We start from the raw sequence: 26,354 nt of genomic DNA on the forward strand, positions 1-26,354 counted from the left end.
CTGGAATTAGTCTAAGTTTCTTCAGCCAGGTTATCTGTGAGATAAAGATATTTACCCATGAATTGTCTTCCATACTGAGGAGAATAATAAATCTGGCTACCTAGAGGAACAAGGAGCAAGTAAAAAAGTGTCTTGAGTAGTATTTCCTTTTGCAAAGGAAAATACATGGGATGGTACACAGGGTGGTACACAGGAGGTGTCATTGCCCTTCAAAAAAGAACAGTAGTTTTGCAGAAATCCCATTAGCAATCCAGCTAAGTCAATGGGTAGCCAGTGATGTCAAAGGTCTTAGGAAAAAACAACTTATTTTTAAAAATCTGCAATATGAAATAACTTAATATTTTATATTAAAGTATACAATATTTGAGAGGAATAATGGCTAATGTAGTAAAAGACTTTTACTTTTATATTCCTGAATTTTTGTTTATGTATCATATACTAATTTCATATATTTTAGAAGACTATAGCAGTTGGGAATTCATGAAACCAAAAATGTTTTCACAGTAGATGGAAGTCAAGAAAGAGGCAGGGATTGTCATACTATAAGCTGAAAAGTGAATCTTTTGTTGAAACTGAGGCTTAAGAGGAGAGGATGTATGCCACACATCATCAGTAGGGAAAATAAGCCACGTTAGTTGTTCACTTATTCTGAACTTCAACTATTACACTTGAATTGGTCTCAGAACTGACCTGAACAAATATGTAAGCTTCCAAACATTAGTAACATATTTTTAATAACTGTATTTTATTATTAAAGGTTGATACCTTCAAGATTAAGACAAAAAATTTAGGCAGCCTATGTTCAATTGAAATTGGCCACGATGGGAAAGGATTTGGTAAGTATTCTGTGTTCAGTAGCCTTGCAAACATCTTCTGCTTAAGGATCTGCCTGACATTTAGAAAGGTGCTTGAAGTCACACTACTGCTACAGCTAGCTAATACAAACCTGTGTGCAAATGAGGTCAGCTTTACTGCCCTTGTTTTCACCCCCTCTATCACATTTCCCTTGACTGTACCACGATTCTTTTTCTAACAGTGGTCTAGTTAAAATAAACCTCAGATAGTTTTATCTTTCAAGCATTGCTCAGCTAAACCCCTTACTAGATGTCTTAAATAAGACAATGATTGTCTTGTGGACAATAAGACAATCAATTGTCAATAAGACAATTGATTGTTTTGAATTCAATCAATTCAAGACACGATTGAATTTTCAAACTGCAGGCTAAACTTTCCATGATTTGGGCAAGTTTGGGCACTCTGGTTAAAGCATGCTGTAGCTCTCTCTCACAACCATAGATCTCCTCTTGTGAAAGTCTGAGAACACCAATGTGCACCAGGTCCTCCTCTGGTGTTAAGTTAGGATGTGGCTATGGAACATAACCACACATGATAATGGAAAATGTTTCTGTGAACAGTAACCTCTAGACTCTGAATTTTACAAAAAAATAAAACAGGGCATATAATCTTTTGAGCTTACATTTAATAGTGCTAAAAACCCGTAGGGTTTTGTAGATATCAAGATATATACAGACATATAGAGATACAAACACATAAACTGAATTTACAGGGAATATTTAAGTTGAATCCAAAAGGTCTGATTGTATTAAGATACTCCGGTCAGGTGAAGTTTGCTTAACCCATCTCAAAGAAATAGGTTTAGGTTTAATAAAATCTGATTAATCTAAGTTCATGAGGCATAATAAAGTGCCAAAGGGTTTATCATTTCTAGGATGAACCAAGAAAAATTCTACAAATAGCAATTCCTATTTGGAGAAAGTTGAACAGGCTTTTTATTTTCCTAACCACCCAGTCATGTCGTATATTTCATGGTGTTGAAAACAGAAAAAGCACCAAACCTGTTGAAATATCTATAATAAACAAGATTTTCCTGCTGACTTTCATCTTATTTTTGATAACTGCTATGCATGCACACAGTTCAGCTTAGATCTGATCTGGGAAGGGAACTCCACCATGGCAGACTTTTAGTACTGAGAGTTGCACAGAAGTCTGCAGGCGAAATAATAGATTGAACTTTTATTTCCTGGGTCCTGATCTATCAACAACATTTTTATTTTCCCTCTCTGTGTCCTGATCAACATCACATAGCTGCTAATAGTGCCTTCCTAGCACAGCTGGGGTGTGTTGATTCATCTTAAACATGACAACCTTCCTCTAAATATTTCTCTGAAATTACCTCCAAGTGTCTTTTGTCGCATCAGCTGTTATCCCCACAGGCTTCCTCAAATGTTACAGTGCCTCTTTGGGATCTTTCATCTGTTTGCTAATATATCCTAGCTACCTCTAGATTTCTCCATACCTGGAGATTTCAGTGAGGTCTGTTGGAGTTTTGTCAATAAAGGATGAAGCATTAGATTTTAATCTTTTCAAGAGAGCAAACTTGCCTTTCTATTCTTTTGTAAAGTGTCGTGTAAATTTGAGAGGCTGTAAAATTTTATTGCTGATGATCTTGACTCTGATTTAGAGATTTCGTGAAAGGTCATCTATTCCAAGTAGAGTCTAGGATATATTAAACCATTCACAAGGTTTCATTAAAAGAGTTTCAAAAGTACTTCACAATATCAATAAATGGATCTTGCCAATTGAAGGTGGAATACCTAGACACCTTCATGGCCTACTTAACCCAGCTATTTTTTGAAAATGTCACTGAATAAAAAGAAACATTACTATGCCTTTACATTTTATCCAAACTGACACAATTTGCAAATATTTTTATATTACATTTTCAGCATGTACAATTAAAATTTAGCTTTTATGAATAGAAAATATTTTATTGGTTTTTGCCCACTTAGTACTTCATGCAAATATTTGAAAACCAAAATAATTAGATAAGATCTAGCTCTTTATCTCTAGGACACGTAAAGAGTACCAAAATGTTGTCAGCTACTAGCAGAATGATCCTAATTAATTTAAAAATGTTTTCATTAGGTATTTGCATTGGCAAAGACAACTAAAAATATCAGCACAGACATTGTATATATAAAACAAAGTTTTGGTTTTAAAATATTAATATTTTGATAGTCTATGAAATAAAATTCTATATCACAACAATGAAGGTATTTCTTCACACAGCAAAAGGGGGATTAAAGCAGAATATTTAGTATCTTCTTAAAGCTGAAATACTTATGAGTGTTGGCCTAAATGCAAATGCTATTCTGAATCATGACTGCTGGAAAAATAGGGATATGAGAAGCATTCAGTTTCACTACTTGGTTCACATCCATATCAATATATTAATTAGAAAAGAGCAGTAGAATGCCCACTAGGGGTGCATTTTGAGTGCATTTCCAAGTACCTGAAAGGGCAAAATGGATTTTCAAGAGTGTATTGAATATTACCATGCACTCTGTTTCATTTGTCTTTCTGCCTGTTCTATCCAATCTGGAAAAATAAGTTAAGTTGTAACAAAAATCTTCCATTACATTTTCTGTCAAAAACATCAAAGACCTTCCCTGTAAAACTGAGAGAAGTTGGTAGTAATTTGAATCATCTGTGTTTCAGTTTTATTATTGATGTTGAATATACTTGGAAGTACTGAACCACCTGGGGTTCAGGAAATGAAATTAGAAACCTTTCTTATGTTGTATTTGTGTTTTGTTTATATTAAATTTGCTCTTTTCTTTTTTTCCCTTCTACAGCAAGTGGCTGGTTTCTAGAAAAAGTGGAAATCACAGATGCAGCTAGTAATTCAGTGCATTGCTTCAACTGTAACAGGTCAGTAGATGAGTCCATCATCCCTCTGTACATGCTGTTTCCTTTTTCACAAGTCTCTCAGTTGCTTCTGTCTGGTTTTCTAAGACAGTAATAATTTTTTTTTTAACAATGTTGTGTTCTTATCAGTCCATCCCCAATGACTTTTGAACCCCCTGGCCAACTTGAAACCCGCTTGTCAGAAGAACTGCTAGAGGAAGACACTGGATTTTTCCACTCAGTTAAAGCTGGGTGATTTTAGGAGGGAGAAACGTAATTTAATGCCTTTGCCAAGAGAAAGTATTCATACATATTTTGAATTCAAGAGGTAGAAGGTGTCTGGTGAGCCCCTATACAAGCATTAGCACATAAATAGCTCTGGCAAATATATCAGGGATAAGCAAACAGGCATGGAAGGGAATCAGAAGAGAAGACAGTGGAACATGGAAGCAGAGATTCAAAACTTATGGAAGAAGTAGTGTATTTTATTGAGCAAGGGCAACATTAAAACATTAGAATCCTTCTGTTTCAATGTTTGCTTAATATGGGCCCAAGACACATTCAGCAAATAGGATAAAGATAAAAAAAAGCTTCATATAAAGTAATGTAGAAGTGTAATGATCTAAATTTAGAAATGTATTTAGGTACTGGGATTGTTTGGGTAAAGGGTGACTGATGTACAAAAAGAGGGTGCACATCAGTCTGCACCAAACTGAAACAACAGGTTCAAAAATTAGGAATTAAATTAAAGGGTACATTTGGAGTGACTGTTCACTGCAATATATAATTCATAGCTTGAAGAATTTCAGAATAAATAACTGATGCAAACATATTCATGTCCTTCCAAGTAGAAATTAGCTTTTTAATGCATCTGGAGAATACGGAAGTGTGAAAATTTACAAGCTCCCTGTATCTAGAAAGAGAATGTTACCTGGTAATCTGAAAACAGAAATGGTAGCCAAGAATATTTAATTTTATCCTTTCCTTAAATGTTTCTGTAAACTTGACAATTAATGGAAGCCAAATCTCAGCACCTGTACCAAAAAAAGGGAACCTTTAAAGTTCTTTGATACTCAGTGGGTCTCTACAGTCTAAATCATGAGAGTGAGGGTGTTACTGACCTCAACAACATTAAACCTCTTCCAAAAACAATAAAGTTCCCTTGCTTCAACTTCCTCCAAAGGCATGCTTGGATGCTGTCTAATCTTCTAGATACCTAAATCTAAGTTAGTGGGCATTAAGCAAAGTCCTTAAACCACAATATCACTCAGATGTGCAACACAGTCCATGAAAGGATTTTCAGGATTTGATGCCACTTCACCCCTTTTGCTTGTAAGACTTTTCAGACTACACCAGTCAGAGGAAGATTCATGCAGAAGATAGCCTGCAGCTTTTTTTTTCCCCAGATATTTGTTTTTTTCAATTTTATTTAGAATCTTATAGTAAAAGTACAACGGTATATGAGACTGGCACAAGAAGTGGAACCACATCATTGATGTGGGTGAGTGGGTGGCACAGATTGGTTCTACGTGCACCTGACAAGAACATTTAACTGGGGCCTTGGTGGGCTATGTGCCTACCTTGAAGTATATAAACCCTACTCAAACTGGAAGTTATTTAGTAGAAGAGATTAGGAGGTTTACCCCAGGAAACTCAGTGACCCAGAGATTCCTCACATAGAGGAAACTCTAAGTTCCTGGTCCTGTTCCAGCTGAGACATGGAGCTCCTCAAGGAGCTCCTCATCTCATGGCCTATGGAGTGAATGGGGAGTGGGTTCATTCTTTCACACAAAAAAGATTCCTCCAATACAAATAGCATCTCTAAAAGATATTAATCACTGAGAAACCTGAATCCTTTGCTAACTCATTTAAGTGCCTGTTGTCTAGCTTACACATCACACCTTTCCTAGGCTCTGTGACTTCCACATGAAGTTTTAGCTGCCAAAATCAGTTATGCTTCAGCCTGGACCTGTTTATGTTCAGCCATATCTCCCAGCTGCTGAATGGTGCAGCTTCAGATGTGAGCTACTATGATGCTGTATTTATTGTCTGGGAATCCCTCCCACACATGTAGATATCAAATCAGGCAGACTGTCATAAACTTTCCTAAGTATAGAAGATTTTTAACTCTCTTTGGAAATTAATACTACTTTATCCATGGCTCCAGTTAGAATCAGTCTACCCAAACTTTGGACTTAGGCCTGTTTCTCATATAATCAACAGTAAAAGCTCCATAGGCTCTTACAGAGCTAGGATTGGGCCCATCATGCAACTCAGTATTTTGTGAACCAACAAAGAGATATGGAAAAGACAGAGTTCCTAGAATTAACTCCAAGGACAATAACTTGCTATCACAGAACATGTTTCCCTACTTTAAATTATCCTAATTTTATTGTCATTCTTTAGATCATTTTACTAGTTACCTATATGATAAAAAAATAAAATTAATGTATATTTCATAAATATATTAATAAAGTTAATTACACTTTAAAATTACACATATGTGAATACCAAAACAAAAAGTTTAAAAGTCACTATTTCCTTCAGGTTGTTTTTTCTTCTCTACAAAGCAATGTAAAAACTCTCCTAGAAAATCAAAGGTGCAGAACCATGCTCTCACAAATTGTCTGTTTCTTAAATTTTATATGTGCTGTGTCCATGACAGGTTTTTATATTTTTTCCCTAAGGTGGCTTTCTGAAGATGAACATGATGGCCTCACAATAGTGCAGCTTTATCAAACTCTGGATAAATCAGCTTGATTTCTGATTCTTTGCAAGTGTGATGCTTCTCCAAATCCATGCTGATTTGATTTACTTGTCTTTTATAATTCTGAAGGCATTGTAATTATTGTGAAGAAAAGTCAAAACAATGTATTAAAAACATCACAGGAAATTAAATATGTCTAATGTGAACACAGAATTCTGATCCTATTATAGATGCTCAAAAACTTTGCATGACAGAAATTTAGATATCAGAAACTTAAATCTGTAACATGGCTCTGTGGACTTGAACTGAGCAACCATAATTGTAGTATGTAGTTACATATGTAGTAACATACTCAAATATTTGTGTTTCAGTAATGACTTGTGGGTGAGCTAAATTTAGCTTGTTTCAAATCTGTCAGTATGTATTCATTTGATGATTTTTTTTTCACTTTCATAATTTATTAAAATTTAGATCTTTTCAAGATCATTTTCCAAGCAAACTGCAAAACCCTTCAGCCTTACTATATATGGCTTCTCTTAAGACCATAACAGGGAGTAATAAAGATCTTGTCATTCAGAAGTTCACCCTGTGTGGGTAAGCCTCTCTCTGACATTTGATTGTAAAATCTTGTAGCTGAGCCAGAACCTCAGCTGAGAACCTTTAGATCCAAAGGGTCTCTTATGAGAGGCTGTTATCAGTAACACTGCAACAGCTTAGGCAGGCTTAGGCAGCTCCCTGCTCAGCTTGATGATTTTTGCAGTGCCTCTCCTCAGCTATCAAACCAGCTTTCCAGTGCCACATGTGTGAATGCCTTCATGGCAAAGAAAAACAAAAAAACCACCCAATTATTTTTTGCCAATCATACTAAAAAAATGTATTTAGCTGTAAATGCACAAATTAATGTTTGATTTGGTAGGCTTTGATATTGCCAGAGTTGACTTAGGAAGGATTTATGATACAGACAAGTCTGAAATGTAATCAGGACTTGCACAGCACCTGAAGTTTCTTGAGTGTGATCAAAATACAAATATGTTAAAGCATTCCTCTCTTAATCAAAGACTTCACCTTTTGTACCTCCAAAATCTAAAATCTTTCTGAAGATCTGAATTTTAGACTTGTTCCACCCTCATGACATTGCTCCTGTGTTCTGTAGCAGCATTGGGCTTTCTATAATTATAAGAAATAAATGAGTTTGTAATCTGTGTTGATAAAATATTGTCTGGTTGTCTTTTTCAAAATGTTTAATGTTTATTTACTCACACTATTCTGTGAAATTAGGGCAGTTGGCTGACATCTGCAACGGATGAGATCCCAGTTGTTACCTTGACACAAGAAGAAACAATAAATGCCTCTTTTGGCCTTGGTAGGTAACATAACTTTTAAATATAATTTTCATCTACCTATGTCATCAAAAGGTCAACTATTGTAAGGTGTGGTTGTGGTCAGCGTGAGCAATGGAACACTCAAACTCTTCTTTTTTTTTTTTTTTTTTTTCTGCTCACACTCCTACCACACTCACTGGAATGGATTTGAAATTGTATCCCCAGAGCCCACAGTTCACTTACTTGGTATCAGGATTCATTACACTGAATCACTTCGTTGTGATCTATTATGTGATTTGTTTCATTATTATGTGTTTCATTAATAGTTTGTAATACTAGCTCCCTTTGATGCCATTTCTGATTTATCAAGTGTAAATAATGCCTTCCTAATCTGTTTTTCTTTACTAAGAGTGGATTCCCTTCTTCTACAGCTGACTTCCATACTTGAAAATTATTTCCTCTACCTACACAGCATCCAAATCAGGTTTTGGATTTGCTTCCTGGATCCAGAGCCATGTACACAACTCTCAAACCCTTTCAATAATAGGACCAGCACTGCATAGGGCTTCCTTTCAAGAGCATCATGGGTTCTTCCAGCCTACAATACCAGGGCATTACCCTTTGATGAGAAAATGTGAAATACCATATGACCCCCACAAGCTCAGGTCTTGCTTGGAAGACATGCCAGTTAGCATATTTAGCTTGTGACCAGTGCCAAATCCCAAACGTGCTTCTTCCACATGATGTGTGCTGTCTTTGGCACAGTAGTCACTTAATCTCTGTCCCTTGCCAGTGGAATGACTTTTTGAAAAAATTCTGGCCAAAGACAGGGGCATTACAAAGGTGCCTCCTTGTGTGCACTCTCCTGTTCCTACACAGCAAGGGTGCTGCCCTGCTTTTTTCCTCCCAACATCCTGCCCTGCCTATGGAGAGCCTGGGCAGATATTGACACTGCTGATGCTTCCATGAGGAACAGAGATGTAGCATGGAAAAGAGACTGCCTGGGTCAACAAGTTATCCAGGAATTTGACACACAAAGGAGTCTTGGAAGGAGCAGTGAAGTAACTCAATCAGCTGGAGCAGGCAAGGCTGTAGTGGAGAGAAGGGTTTGACTTCTACTGCCTCTCTCTGTTGCAACCTGACTAAAGATCTGTGAAAGAAGGCAGGCTAGAAGATTTTGCTAGTTTTTTTATAAAACATTTGATTATGCACTGTAGACAAAGCCTGAAAATATTTATCCTGTAGACCATATCATAGACTCTAAAAATTGAGTCTGAAAAAGCCCATTAGAGTCCAGTTAACTCCATCTTTTTTCCTCATCCACCTTTCCTGGTGTGCTGTTATATGTCTATTATTAGGTTGATATAGATATACATTTCTGACCTTTTAAGCCCTTAAGTGTCTCAGTTTCTTTTGCTGCTGATGTTAAGGGTTTGAAAAAAATATAATCATGTTCTGACTGGCTCATTGGACCATTTAATATTCTCCCAGCAACTCCAAGTACTGTTTGTCTGAAACTCATCATATGTAAGAAAGGATTCCTTTCTCTTAAGTACATATGAGCTGTTGTATTGCACCAATCCATCCTGTAGTTTGTCAGTTGTGGAAATGGTATGAGAGTAAGAAAAAAGGAAGTACCAAGTGCTCCTTTGAGTTCCTTTAGACATCTTGGATGAATGTCACCTAGTCCTTCCTTGTTAGTATTTATAAATGTCTTTGATGTCTTTGCAAATATAAAAACGGGAAGGAAGACGGTAAGGAAGCGGAAAGGATACGGAAGGACAAAGAGTGAAGAGAAGAGGCAGGACCAAGGCAATCGGAAGCGAAGGTTAAAGTGACAGGAAGGAAGGGCTACATTGGAAGGAAGAGGAAGGAAGGACCAGGCCAGGCAGGACGGATAGTCGGCGGAATGGAGCGCAACGGGACGCGACCAGGAAGGAGGATAGCGTATCACGTGGCGCATAGTGAGATGGCATACGCAGGACCAGTGAAGGGACGGAAAGGCAAGGAACCAGCGACAGCAGGGAATCGGAACGTGAAGCGGCATAGGGACAAGGCAACCAGGCGATCATCGGATCAAGGAAGAAGATAGGACAGGAACAGGACGGCGAGGACCAGGCAGTATGGCAGAGAAGGACCAGCTACGGAAGGCCATCAGCGAAGGAAGTTGCGAGCAGAGGATCACTAGGAAGGACAGCCGAAGTAAGGAAGTGCTAGGAACGGAGGAAGGGAGGACAGGAAGCAACGGTGAACCCCAAGGGCAGGATGAGTGATAGGAAGGCAAGGAGGACACCGAATGAAAGGAGGGAGACCGCAGAGCGAAGACCTATTAGGAAGGCAACGGAAGGAAGGTGACGGACAGGCACGGAAGGGAAGGACAGCGAATGACTAGGCGGAAGCGTAGGAAGGATCAAGGAAGGAAGGAGAAGGAAGGAAGGACGGCTTCAGGAAGGAAAACGACGAGGACAGGAAGGAATGCGAAGCGGACAGGAGGAACGGAAGGAAGGAAGGCAGGGAAGGAAGGAAGGATAGGACCGGATAGGGAGAAGGCAACGGAAGGAAGGGGAAGGAATGAACGGAAGGAAGTGAAAGGAAGAGAAGGAAGGAGGGACAGCGAAGGACCACAGGAATCCGGAAGGAGGAACGACAGGAAGGAAGGAACGGTGGAAGGAAGGAAGGAAGGATAGGAAGGAAGAAAGGAAGGCAGGCAGGAAGGGACAGGAAGGAAGGAAGGAAGGAAGGAAGGAAACGGAAGGGAAGGAAGGACAGGAAGGAAGGAAGGAAGGACGGAAGGAAGGAAGGAAGGAGGAAGGAAGGGGGAAGGAAGGAAGGACAGGAAGGAAGAGGAAGCAAGGAAGGAAGGATAGCGAAGGAAAGGTAAGGCACGGAAGGAAGGAAGGAAGGAAGGAAGGAAGGAAGGAAGGAAAGGAAGGAAGGGAAGGAAGGAAGGAAGGATCACTAGGGAATCCCTTATGACTAAGAACTTCCTTTTTTTCTAAGAGGGGCTGCTCAGGAGCTCTGCTTAGTATTGCAAGCCCTGCCAGAACAGCAGGATTATGCACAACTCCTTCCTGATGCAGAACCACTCCCTAAAGGACTGACTAGAGTAAGAAAGGCAGGCTTTTGTGCCAGAATGCTTCCAGAGGGCGTCAAATCCAGGTACAAAGAGCTTATTCTAATGCTTCTGTTAGTCTGAACTAGAAAGTGCAGAACCTAAAGCATTAACTGCAATTGACAAAAGTACTGCCAAACAAAAGAAAATAGATTTTGGAATCATTTTGAAGGATGCATGCAAGAATTGATTAGACCTGTAGAGTATAATGATATCCTAATGGCAAAAGGAGAGTTGTAGAAGCAAAAGTTCAAGTGTACTTTGAAGGGGCAGTCTGTACAGCACAGCTAGAGAAGAGATGGAAAAACATCATTGTTAGGATGTGAAGAACTAAAAAATACTTTAGAGTACAGATAAGAGTATTGGAAGCATGTTTCCTGGACATTTAGGTTTGAGTTGATAATGGTCTACTGAGAAACAACGGAAGGACATGTACACATACACAAAAAGTATTCCTAAAGTAGACCAAGATTCTAAGGGGCAAAAAAGGGAAACATCTGCAACTCAGAACAAAGCAAAAGCAGTGATACCTGTAAAAATGTTTTCTTTAAAGAAAGGAGAAGAAAAGAAAGCCATGAATAAAATCTCTTTCAGAGAAAAACTGACTTTACATGAGAAACGAACATACTTGGTTTATGAAATATGGATTTATGTCTACAATCTCATTTTTGTCCTTCAATTATATTTTGTAATTAATAATTTCTGAGGTTTAGTAACAACATTGCCTTGCTGAATGCATGCTGGTTTGTACACAGTGTGTATACAAACACTTCTGGCCTTGATACAGCTCCACAGAAGTTATGCCAGTCTAACAGAGAGGAAATTTGGTTCTGTTGTTATTATCATTATTATTATTTGGGATCCTTTTCATTTGTTATCTTTGAAGTGAGAAAACAAACCAGAAGACATTCCTCTTATCAAGTATCAAACAGCTTTTAATTTTTAAGTTTAAATGTTCATCTATTGCACTGCCTTTCTTGCCAGACAGCTATTGTTAATATGAAAATCAGTGTGAAAGAATATTATTTCCCTCTCAACTGCAACAGTAGCTGAATCCAAACAGAGCAAACCTAACCAACCAACAAAAGAGCGAAAAAAGAACAGCGAGAGGGAGGAGAGGAGAGGAGAGGAGAGGAGAGGAGATGGAGGGACGAGGAGAGGAGAGAGAGGGAGAGGAGAGGAGAGAGGAGAGGAGAGGAAGGGAGGAGAGGAGGATGAGGACGAGACGAGGAGAGGAGAGGAGAGGAGAGGAGAGGAGAGGAGAGGAGAGGAGAGGAGAGGAGGGAGAGGAGAGGAGGGAGGAGAGGAGAGGAGGAGAGGGAGAGGAGAGCGAGAGGGGAGGGAGAGGAGAGGAGAGGAGAGGAGGGAGGAGAGGAAGGCGAGGCGAGAGGAGAGGATGAGGAGAGGAGAGGGAGGAGGAGAGAGATGCAAACATATAAGAAAGAAAGTGTAAAACTGTCCCAACACCTCTAACAAATTATCTTGCAAACTAAACACATTTCAGATTTACAGGCCTGAGCCCACCAGGGTGAACAGAAATCTTCCTGGAAGATAGGTCAGCTCCTAGTTCTATCCGAATTCTGTCCTTTAGTGAAGTGGTTCAGGGCAAATATACCAGAAAATTTGTCTCATCTATGGAGCAGGAAGGGGAGGATGTAGGGACACTCGGCCCCAGCAGTTATCTTTTCCAATGGCAAGCAGTGGAGTAGCCTTAAGCAGGCTCCCATGACTTCTGAAGATAATGTACACTGAGACTGACAGCAATTATGTTCCTAAATATCTCCTGCAATGCTCAGAGCCACCTTCTGTCCTTTTAATGTGTTGGACCTAGATCTTCTCCATTTTATTCTTTCCTTCTTAAAGCTGACACCTTTGAGTTACTCTCTTACCCCACCCTAAATTGCAGCCCAAGCAATTTAGGTTAGGATTTGAGCTCTAGGAGCACAGTTGTTCCCCTACTGCCACTCCTGTATCACACTATAACCTCCATTATAAGTTTGTGGCATCTTTTAGACCTGTATATGTCAAACAGACTCAATTAAAGTAACCTACAGTGTACACTAAACCATTTTATTGAAGACATAACTACAAGAAGGCTCTGGGGGAACCTTATAGCACCTTTCACTACCTGAATGGGACTACAGGAAAGCTGGAAAGGGACTTTTTACAAGGGCATGTAGTGACAGGACAAGTGGTAATGGCTTCAAACTGACAGAGGGCAGGTTTAGATTAGATGTTAGGGGAAAAAAACCAAAACAATTACTGTGAGGGTGGTGAGGAACCAGAACAGATTGCTCCCCAGAAAAGCTAGGCAGGCCCCATCCCTCGTCGTGTTCAAGGACAGTTTGGATGGGGCTTTGAACAGCCTAGTCAAGTGGAAGGTGTCTCTGGCCACAGCAGGAGGTTGGAGTTGAATGATCTTTAAAGTCCCTTCAAACCCAAACCATGCTATGAAATAGAGTAACACTGAAAACTCTTTGGTTATAAACCACAAACTTGCAGCTAAATTAGCTTTGCCATTAAGCACCTTCTCTGCTCACAAGGTAATCCTGGAACCATAGAGTGAATCATAGAATGCTTTGTGTTGAAAGGGACCCTAAGTGAATATATTGTATTATATATAGGTGCTTACTGAATTATTAAAAGATATCTTGAGAAAGAAGCTATTTGTATTACAAGTCTCAGGCAAGAAAGATCATGTAGATTGTAATGAGAATAAAATACAGGGTTCCAAAAGGAATAGAAATAAAGTGCAGTTATACCATTGTAACAGAGACTGCACAGCAAATGTGTATTATTTAAGAACCATTATGTGACAATGCAATTAAAAGACTCTTGTGTGATAACACGCAAAATAACTAGTCAAATTACTTTCATGTGTGCTTTTCACCTTCCAAAGTTTGATTTTTGTGTGTTCAGCACTCTGAATACTGTAATGCATGCTGCAGTCTTTTCCTGAAATCTGGGGTATATATCAGTAAAAGCCAATTTCCTAAAGGCAATTTTATACTTACCATGTACATTTAAGAGTTAGAAGGCAGATTTCTCAGCTGTCCAAATGACTTCTTCTGTTTAATTAATGAAGTTAAAGGGACTATATTTAGTCACAGAGCTTAACATAACACTACCCTATCAGTCTCACTGCCATTCCTATTAAGATATTCCAGCAACGTGGTTGAACGAACTCACTGTTCTATTTTAAGAAGGGAGAGGGCAAGCTCGTAAAATATTGCAGAGGCTTAAAAAAAAAAATTAAAAAGGTGAAGAGGTCAATTAGTTGCTCATCCCGTATGGTTGAAGATGCAGGAGGACAGAGAGAGCGGAAGGGCCAAGGGTGGGCGGTAAATGCTCCCACACTCGGCCAGCAGCCCTGGCCCTGTGATTCTCGTGTGACTCTCGGAGGCCGGATGCTGGTGGCCTCGCGTGACCGCGTAGCCGTCGTCATTTGTGTCCCCAGCCGGGCTCCGAGGGCGACGGTCGCCTCGGGCCGCCCGGGGGAGTCTGTGTCCCGCGGCGGAGAGCGGCGCCGGCTCCGCCCGGGACGGCTGCTCCCGACCTCAGCTGCTCCCCCCGCCCCGAGCTGGGAACTGCCGGCGGAGCCAGCTCTGCTGCCGAAACACCCGGGTGAGCTCCGGGGAGCGACAGCGCTCTGTGAGCAGCCGAGGCTGCGAGAAAAGGGGCGGGGAGCGGTTAAAGGCGTCGTGAGTTCGCCTGGAGAATTTTACGCCCAAAATACGATTTCTCCAGGTGGCGGAATAAAACGGTGTCTCCTCACCTTCCCCCGAACGCCTCTGAGGCAGCGTGAGTCACGGCACAACCCGAGAACTCCATCTCGCAACAGCGTTTCACAAAGTTAGGGGAGCGTCGGCAGCGCTTCCAACGGGACGGCCGGGACAGCTGCCGCCGCCCCGCGCGGGACCCGCCGTGCCGGGCGCTCAGAGCGGCTCCGCCGGGCCGGCCGGTCCCGCTGCGCGCCTCGGGCGGCACGGCAGGGCATCGCCGCCCGGAGCTGCCCCCAGTCACCGCGCTGGGGCGGCAGCAGCTGCAGCTCCCCCCAGCCCGAGAATGCCCGCTCGCAAGGAGAAGCCCAGGGGGGACCCCCTGGCCACCTCGTCCGCACCCATTCGCGTTCCGCCACTCCACCCCCGCGCCGGCGGGGCAGACCCTTCCAAACTGTTCGGAGGACACCGGAAATCGGCAGCGGAGCCCGCGACAGCGCCGCGACCCCCTGCTCCCGCAGCCCCGGCCCCGGGGGGAGCCGGCCACACCCCACCTCTCCCCGCCGAACCGCTCGCTCGCCGCCGCCGTGCCCACCTCCACGGGCCGGGCAGCAGAGACACCGCGTACCCCCCGCCGCCGCAGGGCCGCGCTCCGCACCCTCGGGGCAGCGCCGCGCCCTCCCCTCCCGGCCGCCGAGCGCCCCCTTCCCCGCCCCTGCGCCAGTGCCGGTGCCGGTGCCGGGCGGGGGGCGGTGGCAGCGAGGGAAGAGGGATGAGGTCATCCTCTTTCCCGGCGTCAGTCAGTTGGGTGGTGGCGGCGGCGGGTGCGGGCGGAGGCGGGCGGGGAGGCGGGTGCGGGATGCGCTGCTCCGGGCAGCGCAGCCCTGCCTGCTCCCGGCTCGAGCAGAGCGCGGCGGCGGCGGCGGCCCCGGCACCGCCGGCCCCCGCGGAGGCGGCGGCGGGGCGGGCGGGCTGAGCGCGGCTCCCCGCAGACAGGCGGCGCTGCGGACGCGGCCGCCGCGGAGGAGCCGCCCGCGGGCGCGCAGCCCGGCGCGGAGCGGGGACAGGGGACGCGGGGAGCGGCGGGTCCGCGGCGGCGGAGGGCGGGAGGCAGGAGTCAGGAGGCGGAGGAGGAGGAGCAGGAGGAGGCGCGGGATAAAGGAGCGCTCGCTGCTCCCGCTCGCTCTCCAGCGGGGCTAAGGGAGGCATCATGGCCGCGAAGTCGGACGGGCGGCGGAAGATGAAGAAGGGCGGCGAGGTGGCGTTCACGCCGCTGCAGAACTCTGAGCACTCGGGCTCCGTGCAGGCGCTGGCCCCAGGGCTGCCCGCCGGCGCCGGGCCGGGCGGCGGCAGCGACGACGATGAGGCGCCCGGGGGCGGGTGCTGCAGCGGCGGCGGCGGAGACGGCTCGGGCGGCGGCTCCCGGTGCTGCTGCTGCTGCTGCAGCGGCGGCAGAGGAGGAGACGGCGGAGGGGGCGGTGGCGGGGGCTCCCGGGGCTCGGGCGGGGGCTCGTCCTCCTTGTGCCTGCGGCTGGGCAGGGAGCAGCGGCGCTACTCGCTGTGGGACTGCCTCTGGATCCTGGCCGCCCTGGCCGTGTACTTCGCGGACGTGGGCACCGACATCTGGCTGGCGGTCGACTACTACCTGCGGGGCCAGCGCTGGTGGTTCGGACTCACCCTTTTCTTCGTACTGCTGGGCTCCCTCTCCGTGCAGGTCTTCAGCTTCCGCTGGTTCGCGCACGACTTCAGCACCGAGGACAGCGCCGCCGCCGCCGCCGCCGCCGGGCACTGCCCCGCCGCCGAGAGCAAGCTGCTGGTGAGCAGCAGCTCCGCGGCCGCGGACATCGACGCCGCTCGCCCCAGCACGCCGCAGAGACAGGCGTCCACCGCCAGCAAGGGCAACGCCACCAACAGCAGCAGCAACAGCAGCAGCAACGCCGCCGGCAGCGGCGCCGCCGGTCCCCGCGCTGGCGGCGGCCGGTCCGCGTCCTGCGCCTTCTGCATCTGGCTCCTGCAGTCGCTCATCCACATCCTGCAGCTGGGGCAGGTCTGGAGGTGAGGAGCAGGGCGAGGGCGGTGCGGGGGCCGGGGCTTGAGCCCCTGGCCGCGGGGGAGCACGCCCGGCCGCGGGCGGGACTGCGCCCGGCGAGCGGCCGCCTGCCCCGCCTCGGGGTCCCTCTTGGGGACAGCGCGCCTCGGCCCGCCGGGCCGTCGGGGTGACCGGGTTCCCGCAGGGCCGTCTGGACGACCGGTCGCGAGGTGCCGAGGGGAGTCCCGCCGGGTCCCGGAGCGTCCTGTGCTGCACAGGTGACCGCCCCGGGAGGCGCCCGGCCGCCTCCAACCCGCGCAGCGCCAGGTGCCCAGAATCTCCTGGGAAACCTGCGCCGGACGCTCGGTAAAATTAGGGAACCGGAGGGGAAAAGTGGACATACCCCGGTAATGCACATTTCCTGGTCCCCTCACGTGCGGCCAGCACACCGTTGCCGCCAGCAGGAAACTTCACTGTCAGTGAAGAGTTACTTTCCAGTAACGCCCTGATGCCGTGTTTTGAGATTTATGTATACATATGCTGCGAACAGTCATCTCCTTGCTATGCATATCCATTTTCTATATCTGTGGTGTATTAAAGGAATGTCTTCTAAATAAAAGTTTTGAGTAGCAGTTCTCAAAACCATCTGCAAGCGACGTACTGTGCATTATGGAAAGGATGTGCTGAAGTGCCTTGGGAAAGGCAGTTGCTGGAAAAGGAGATGACATCATAGTTTTCAAAAGTAAAGTTTTCCTTCAGTTTTAGCAAATTTCTGGGAAAGATTCATATGGAGGCTGAATGTCCTGCAAATACATTTAGTGGTGCCTCAAAAGTGCAGAGTTCAGAAGGCACAGTGGATAGAGATGTTAAACTTTCACATAAAATTTTGGAAGATAAATGCTGTGTTGAGGAAGGTCATGCAGTAGGGCAAGTGCACTAAAGCAACAGTGGAAAATACCTTTTATGTTTCTTGTCTGATGGATGGAAAGAAATTATGTCATCCTTCTGTTTTGGAAACACTTGGGACTTTTCACAACTACTTCATTAGGGAGTTTAATTTGTGGTTACTGTAAACTTCTAATTGCTGGTACTTTTAATATCTGTCTCATCCCTTTGGGCAAAGTCTGTCTTTTGCTCTGTCAGCGCAGTATTCAGTACAGGTCAGTTCTGCTTGTGGCCCTTAAGGATCAAGGAGTCCAAGTGCTGCTAGCTAATTGACCAAAGATCTTGGAATGCCACAACTAAGTACCTTTTCCTTTCCAGAGTATTTGGTTCATTGTAACAAATTCAATTTTTTAAACTTGTGAAACTAACTTAAAGTTACAGGTGTGCTCATATTAACAATGACATGACTTGAAAGGGAAGCAGAATTTTGAACAAAAAGTGATGCTTTGTTTCAAATCTTGAATGCTTGTATGCTCTTTTATCTTCTACTTTTAGAGCTGTTTAACACAAGTTAAGTCCAGGACTTTCTGAATGTGATGGGTTTTGTGTAATGTTTAGTCCCCACCCTGCAGAGGTAGAAAAGTAAGTACAGTGGCTTCAATTGTACTTAGAAATTCATGTTGATATTCATACATATAGAAGTCAAACAATGTGGATCATGCTGAGTGATAGAGGAGAGAGTTTTACAAGGTCTGGTGTCACCACTCTGTATTGGAGAACACAAAGAGCAGGGAGTGCTGTGGGTGGAGCAGGGTGGGATCCAATACTGTACAGCACTTCTGTCAGATGAGGTGTCTGGGATTTAGAGCTCTCCAGCTGCTTGCTTTTTGATGAAGCACAGTGTCTTTTAACATAAGATTTCCTCCTTGCAAAAGCACCTACTCCTCTGTATTTAAAGCTAGATGAGTCTCTTTTGATCATATGCAGCTTTTCTGCATGTTTTATGTGCAGCAGTGTAAGACTACCAGAATATTAAACTGATAAGGCATGTTAGGACATTATTTATGATTTAGCCTGTTACACTTTTTTTTTTCCAGTGAAAAGCCATCAAATTGCCTGTCTATCAGTAACTTTGTAGTATTTATTTGCAGTTTTCCACAAACTTAGAAATTATATGGTCAGCAGCATGGAGTGTTTCATATCAGCACTTCATAACTGATTAAAGTGGCTCCATTTTAATTCCCTATATATATTCCTGATTAGGGAGAGCCTTTGGAGAGATCTACAGCTAATAATCAGCCCCAAAGAGAAGAGGTCACATCACAGCCTGAGAAACTCACTTAATAGTCCAGAACTTCTACTCTTCAGCATAACATTGGTACTGCCTTGAGCAAATAGCTCAAGCTGTTTAGGCTGAAAGATGATCTAAAGGGTTTTCCAGTTGCCTGTGTTTGGAGATTTAACTCCTTCTCTGACACAGCTGAACAGACCATGCTGGCTGTGTGAGCACCGCAGGCGCACACGTGCTGGGGTCACCATCCCAACAGGTGACAAAACCTGCTACCCTTTGTTCTCTGCCTCTCATTATGTTTCTTCTTAGCCTTCAGATTTTTCCCTTTTTTATTTCTTTTGCCCCTGGTTAAAGCTCTCCTGTAACTACATTTTAATTTTCTGTTATTTGTTGCACAAGTGTCATTTTCACTTGTCCCACAAGTGAAAATGACAGTAATATGTCTCTCATTTCTCTATCAGGGAATGAGGAGAAAGTTTGCTTGTGCCTGATTCTCTAGTTACTAAAACTGGTGATCATTCTGTTCTCATGTGGTATTTGTTGTCTTCTGTCTCCTCTTAAAATTAATTGAATCCTGAGGTCTTCAATTTCCCTTTATTTGTCTCATTGCCAAAGATTTTGGGGGCAAAGGTGTCAACTGCTTATTTAAGGAAGCCATGCTGAGGAAAGAGCAGTAAAGCTGACAATCCCAGTGCTCTTAATATGCTTGAATTAAATAAAAAAATTCTAAAAAATGTGTTTTTAGTGATTAATTCTGTCAGAATGACTTTTAACAATTTCAAAGCTTTTCCCCTGAGATTAATTTTTTGTTTACAAACATACTGAAAGCCAGATAATTGAAAATTATTATGTGTTAATTTTAACTAAAATGTGCTAATGGGAAATGAATGAGGTCTTTAATGTGGAATGGAACAATTCTAGAAGTAGGCAATCTAAAATTACTAAAACAGTTTTTATTCCTTGAGTGTGAAAAAGGGGAACTGCAGGAGCAGCTAAGCTGCCAATCAGTTCTGAATAAAATAATAATTTTTATTTTCTTTTGAAATTGGTGTAACTTTCCCCCAAAAAAACTTTGGAATATCAAATGGCTCCTTTTTAAAGAATATATATTTTTTTTTTTCCCTCTGGGGTTTGGCTGTTCATGGACTTCCTCACAGCAGTGGCCATCTGTTAAAATTCCAGTGAAGTCTCTGAGGATCTGCTTGCCACAGCAGAGTGCAGGAACTAGGCATTTGTTGGCAGCTAATTTCATGGTGAAATGTGATCACTGATGAGATTCTGCCTTCAGAGACAGATACAGCTAGGTTTCCTTATCCAAACTTCCAGTGCTTTTTACCAATATTTGGCCATGGAAACTACACTATGGAGCCCACTTCTCCCAATCAGGTGCTGTGAGAGACCTGTCTTATGATTAGTAGACTCTGGGGGGTACAAGGAGGATGCAATACACAGGATGTTTCTATCCCATTGAAAGGAAAAAATGAAAGTAGACGCTTTAATTTAGAGTCTGTAAGGACCTCTGTAGAGGTATATGGGCCAGTAGGATTCAGATCAACTATTGCCCTTTGAGCCTGGCTGAGAGTGTGTAACCACTGCCCTTGAGCATCCCTTTGATTCACTAAACTTCACAGGCTTAGCCACAACTTCTAGATTTTGCTGTGGATGGCAGGACTTGGTGACTGGATGTAAGAGATCAGAGCGTTTATCTGGCATCTGTGGAGCTGGTTCATTTCCTTAAAAAAAATTTCTGGCTGAGGTTCCTTTGGTCTGGCAGGATTCACATAGCCTTGCTCCTGAAGCTGGGTAAAGGGATCAGTCAGCCCTGGGAGGAGTGTGAGTTGTGGGGTGAACAAGAGGAGGAGACTGGAGGACTTGCTGGTGCCTGTCTCGTGGTGTCTGGATAGCAAGAAATAGCTCCCTGAGACAGCTCCTGTGCCTTGCAGCAGGGTGGTGTGAGGAGGCTGCCTTGGTGCTTGGAGTGCTTGGGAGTTCCCACTGTGTCTGTCATTTTGTCTGAAAGGCTGCAGTCAAAGAGCCTGAAAGGGAACTGTCAAGTTTCTGTATCTAACAAGGCCAGAGGAAGGGTGAATCATTGAAAAGATGAGGACTGGAAATTACCCTGGAAAATTATTTCTGGATAGCTGAAGCAATACTGAGATGATTAAGTATATCCCTCTCAACAGAATGAGGGGGTTTGACTGAGACTTCCCAGCTCTATGGGAAACCACCCAGAGAAGGAGGAGAACACACCAAGTTACTTGTCCTTGCTGGTGGCATTGTCCAGGACAGGTGACTGTTCCTAAGTGGATCCTGTTCCCTGACAAGTGATACTATGGATTTGCTGTATCTGTTTATGTGTACTACTAAGAAGCCATTATTTTCCTCATCCTTCCTTATTTGTCAAAAAAAGGAGTTGGAGCAAGGTTGCAAAGGTGATGTTGGATTCTGAGACCAGGGTGAGTTGTAATTTCTCTGGTGCCCCGTGGAAATGTTTTTCAGAGGTCTGGATCACCTGCCAAAGAAATGTCATTGGTTATGCTCATAAGATTCACTTCTGCAATAATTTGACACTTTTCTTAGAAGAAAAAAAAAAAAAAAAAAAAAAGAAGGAAAAAAAAAAAAGGACAAAGGGTGTCTGCTCTGCATGTGAGAAATCCTGACATCTTCTTCAGGTGTTCAGGTGCTCACCTGAGCATGACTGACGCCCTAAACTGGAAGTCCCAGCAAAGTAGCTCAAGTTAAGAAAAACATCATCAGTCTTAGCTCAACTCCAAACTTAAATAAGTTCACTTCTTTTCACACTTTTGATCTACATAGTAGTTTTTGACACTTTTGTTCAGATGCAATGTAGGAATTTGGTGTAGTTATGTGGTCAATAATTCCAGCTGCCATTGGACTTCACACTAAGATGCGATAATATCTCAATCTGACACCAGTTTTTCTCACTGTTTTGAAATCTGTCAGATAATTTGTCACATGGAGTCCAAATTTATGAATCATAACCATTTCCTAGACAAGATTATTGCATATCCTCCCCATCTGTCTCTTAGTGTAGCAAAATGCTGCCACTCAGCAATGCCATATTTCTTTTATTGAGTTACTGCTGGGCTTGAGTTAAAATCCTACTGACTAACTATTTTGCTTGCTGTGTCTTTAGGTCTCAGGAAAGGTTATGGGCTGTCAGAAACAGGAAATAAAGTTGTGGGTTTTTTCCCTCAGCAGGATTAGAAGGGCAGCCTACCCTGTAAGTGGCCTGACCACATTTAAACTTTTGGTAATATATTCATCAGAATAAATATTCAAAATTTTTTACTCTTTTCATTCCCTTTTTTCTTTTTCTTTATTTTTTGTTCTCTTTTCTGAAGATAGTGGTATGCAGATGAAGTCTGTGCCTTTCATTTTTTTTGAAACACAGGAGTGAAGCTTTACTATGTTCTTAAAAATCTCTTACAAGTCTGCATACAAATCAGATTTGGTATTCAGTTTATTGTAATAACCTTAGCTATGTGTAAAAGATGCTGATGTACTTTAGAAGAAAGATACTGTTCTTTAATAATTAACAAGCATTCCTTCTGTAGAGAATATTTATCAGTTACATAAATTTTCAGATTTTCAAAGGACTGCTTAAGCACTGATTTCTGATCACACAACTGGCTTAGTAGGAAAACTTGTATTTCATACACAGAATGCTTTCTAGAAACTTATATATGGGAAGAATTTATATTTACCTTTTTCCAAGAGTGGAAAAATGATAAGATTACAGGGGTTTGTGTTTCAGAGGATTTCATATCACCATATACATATATTATTTTAGAATCCTCTGGTGCTATGAAAAAATGACAATATGTACATACCATGAATTCAAAGAAATGCATCACACCATAATTTGTTTCTAAATGTTATAACCTTGCATAAGGTTCCTGCAACCAGATGAGAGATTTTTTTTTTTTGGTTTGGTTTTGTTTTTGTTAAAATTTCTGCTACTTACATCTGAGAAAGTATTTATTTCTGAAAGGTCAGTTTGTATGTCCACATCTCCTGTGGGAAAACAAGAAAGTGTAACACCACAGCATAATCTGTAGCCTCAGTTACCCTCCTTCATTCATCAGGTTATTTACATCACAGTTTAACTTGTCCAGAAGAGTATTCTCCTTGTCAGCTGGCTTAGTCATTAATATCTGTCCATAAGAACTGACTTAGCCACAAAGATACAAAAGCTCTAATAAAACTAAAATTAAATCAATTCTTCTGTCACTTGGTGTTACCTTGTTCTTCTGTCTCTCTCTTCCAATTAAGTAGCTTTTAATGTTTAGCAGATAAATCACAGCAGTGACTTACATTTTCATGAAACAGGTTGTTTGGGAGGAATTTGTCAGGCACAGACAAAATCAATAGCTCTTTTGCTTGCACTTCAAGAAATTTTTTTTTGTTTGCTAAAGTACATTTAGAAAGTGGTGCCTTTTTTGTCCATTTTAGCACAGCTGTTAGTTGTATGCATTGGGTCAAATGGATATAGGCATGGAAGGGGCAAACAGGCCATAAAAAGAACTGCTTTGATTTACTTGATTTTTAAAATGAAAGGAGGCTGATATTAAAGAGCACATGAGGGAGCATGTAGAAGAGGAAGAAGGTTCTGAAAAGGCATGGGAATATCAGTTAATACTCCTAATTATGTACCTTACTCCAGTTTGTTTCCTTTCAGCCACTGACCAAGGAGGAATTATTTGAATAATTTCCTAAATGACTGCTTGAGAAACTGTAGAAGCAGGCAGGCAAACAGAAGAGTTTTAGTTCTGGGAAAATTCACAGTACAAATGTTAGATACATGGAGAAAATACTAGATAAACTCTCACTGCAGTGAGTAGTCATCTGAACAATGATAAATAAAAATGTGAAATATCAGTCTGGCATAAGCTGACAGGAAAGAGAGTACTCTAAAACATCTTTTCATAAATTTTAGAATTAAAAAATAATAGGTCTTGGGTATATATTTTTCTAAGAGATTTTACCTGAATTTTCTGACAACCATAACATGAATTATCATCTCCCTGTGGGCTCTGGTTGCTGAAGTGGTTTCTTATCACTCTCCTTCTCATTCTGTTTCCCTGCCTGAATGGCTGAAATGGGCTATAATGTACTTTTTCCCCCAAGATAAAATAATTGCTGTATTATGTTATTATTTTCATTACCTTTCCTTTGACAACAGGCCTGTGCTGCTCAGTATGTTCATGGTGAAAGGCTTGTGTGGTGAGCTGTGTAAATCTTTTTGATTGGCAGGGGTAATCAGTGGGGGTGGTTAATGTTATCAGTCACAAATGATTTGATGTCACGAGTTGGAGCACATGGAGTGAGGCTGTTTTGGGGGGTGTTTTCAAAGGAATTTTAGCAGGTAATGATATGACAGGGAGAGTATCTACTTTTTGTTCTTCTAAAGTTGGAAGGTGTGACTTAGATGAGACTGATGTACCAAGGATAGTGCCAGCTGCTTTAGAGAAAGATGCAGATGTTTTATGGTGAATAAAAAGTGAATTAACCTACAGATGGATGGACAGTTTTCCTTATTTCTATCAGCTGTTATATATCAGATTAATTTCTACCCTTAAAAAATGAAGGTTAGCATTGCCATAGTTTTCAACATTACTCGCTTTAATGGGATGTTTTCATGTAAACATCTGATCTATTCTAGGATCCTGCCAACTTCTTTCAGTGATGCTTCCCCATGGTTAGTACATAGGATCAGTAGATTACTTCCTGCAGGACCAAGGAAAGTACCTTTAATGATCAAGCACCCGACATCAGCTATCTGCAGAGAGAACTATGCATGCACAGAAAGCAATGAAAGCCACTATGCTGGTATTTTCACATTTTAATAGTGGCTTGTGTGGGATGATAAGCTTTGTCATTATAAATGTGTGTGTGCTTTTATCTAAAGGAAGGGCATGGATGCAGTTGTGTCTTTTCTTATTATTCTTCAACCCTAACCTTTATAGTCTTGCTTTATATGGAAATATTTCTGTGAGACAGATCTATAATAGGACTTTGCTCTGAAAGCAGAATTTAGATGTTCTTCAGGCATATAGACCTGAAAATATGACCTAGAAAATTTCGCCTAACAGCCTTGTGAGGAAAGCTTTTTTACTGTGAGGGTGGCAGAGCACTGGAGGAAGCTGCCCAAAAAGTTTGTGGAGTCTCCTTCTCTGTAGATATTCAAAACATGCCTGAATGTGATCCTGTGCAACTTGCCCTGTGAACTTGATTTACCAGAGGACTTGGACTGGATGGTCTCCAGAGGTCCCTTCCCACCCCAAACATTGTTATTCTGTGATCCTGAGGAATTTAAACATAATGAACCATAATGTTCAACTTGAAAGCTGCCTAGATGCTTGTATTCCTGCCTGTTAGCTGTGCCCAGAACCTCCCCAACACACACAGCCTGAGTTCCTCCTCATTTGAGCCCATTGCAAACCAGATTCTAGGCTGCAGTGGCACCAAAATCCCTTAGTGGATCCAGTTGGCAAGCATTGTTTAAATCTGCTTTATGAGCAATGACAAGCTTATATCCCCAACTAATATTGCAGACTCAGCCTTGTGTTATAGTGCTGGAGAAATGTCCCTTGTGATTAGGCTATTTGCTCAGGTTTTAGGAGATTTGAGTTCACTGCCCTTTCCAGCTGAGAGGGGTCAGTTCTTGTCTCCCAGATTGGTTTCTGCACTGATGTTTAGGCAAGGCTGGATGGGGACATTTACTGCCCTTCCTGCCGGAGTTGTGACATAACATTGACAGAGAAATGTCATGTTTGTGAGGCCACAGAGGAAGACCTAATAGGGCCTTGTAATGAGACAAAACCCAGGTTTCCCTGTCTTTCTTCTTTACACTTTAATTATTTTTTTCTACTTTTTTCCACCCTTTAACCTTCTCTCTTTCTCTTACCCTAAAAGTACACTACCAGTATTTCTGTTTACAAACATTCATGCTTCATGTGTATAACCACAAAGAGCACCATAATACAGAAGTCCATGAAAATGCCTGCTTAATCTTGTAGGATTAGCTCCAGATGAACTGAATTAGCTGAAGCATTGGTTTATTAATTTTTTTTTCATCAACCTTTCTTTGTCTTATGTAATCAAACTTAGAAAAAGAGATAGAAGAAAGCTGGTTTTGATGTATGCACCCAGTAGTTCTATACTTTTTCTCTGCCATTTTTTGCAAAAGTGAGTGAAATAACAATTTTAAAACTGCAATTTAAAAATTGTTTGAGTTCCTGATTCTTGCTCTGAGTTGATTTCCAGATGCCATTTTTGTAGCTGATTTTTATCAATGTGAGCAGAAGTTTTGTGGCTGAAATAAAACCCTATCTTCATGTCCCAGCTTCTTATTTCCCAGCTCACCTCAAGCTCCACAGCAAGTGGAGCCCAGCTTTTCAATATGCATAATTTTGGTTGTATTTTGGTTGCCTTTAGTCTGTGTTCCAGAAATTTAAAAATGCAGCTCGCTTTTACTTCAATTGGAGTGGAGCTTTTTATATTGTTTTTTTCTTAAAAGGGAAGGATATTTAAAGGCTCAGTTTGGGTAGTCAAATG

General features: G+C 42.7%; 2 protein-coding genes across 2 annotated transcripts in view; both read left to right on the top strand.

Moving 5' to 3' along the window:
- Positions 1–6,468, top strand: part of LOC115484049 (lipoxygenase homology domain-containing protein 1-like) — a 126,439-nt gene extending 119,971 nt beyond the window's left edge. The window contains exons 41-43 of the mRNA XM_030227673.2: positions 758–836; positions 3,657–3,732; positions 6,396–6,468. Coding sequence (XP_030083533.2) covers positions 758–836; positions 3,657–3,732; positions 6,396–6,468 — 228 coding nt within the window. The remainder of the gene's footprint in view (positions 1–757; positions 837–3,656; positions 3,733–6,395) is intronic.
- A 9,310-nt stretch (positions 6,469–15,778) lies between these two features.
- XKR4 (XK related 4) overlaps positions 15,779–26,354 on the top strand; it is a 212,206-nt gene continuing 201,630 nt past the window's right edge. The window contains exon 1 of the mRNA XM_030239743.2: positions 15,779–16,623. Coding sequence (XP_030095603.2) covers positions 15,779–16,623 — 845 coding nt within the window. The remainder of the gene's footprint in view (positions 16,624–26,354) is intronic.

The sequence above is a fragment of the Serinus canaria genome, chromosome 2, assembly GCF_022539315.1.
Source record: "Serinus canaria isolate serCan28SL12 chromosome 2, serCan2020, whole genome shotgun sequence".
Classification (NCBI taxonomy): Eukaryota; Metazoa; Chordata; class Aves; order Passeriformes; family Fringillidae; genus Serinus; species Serinus canaria.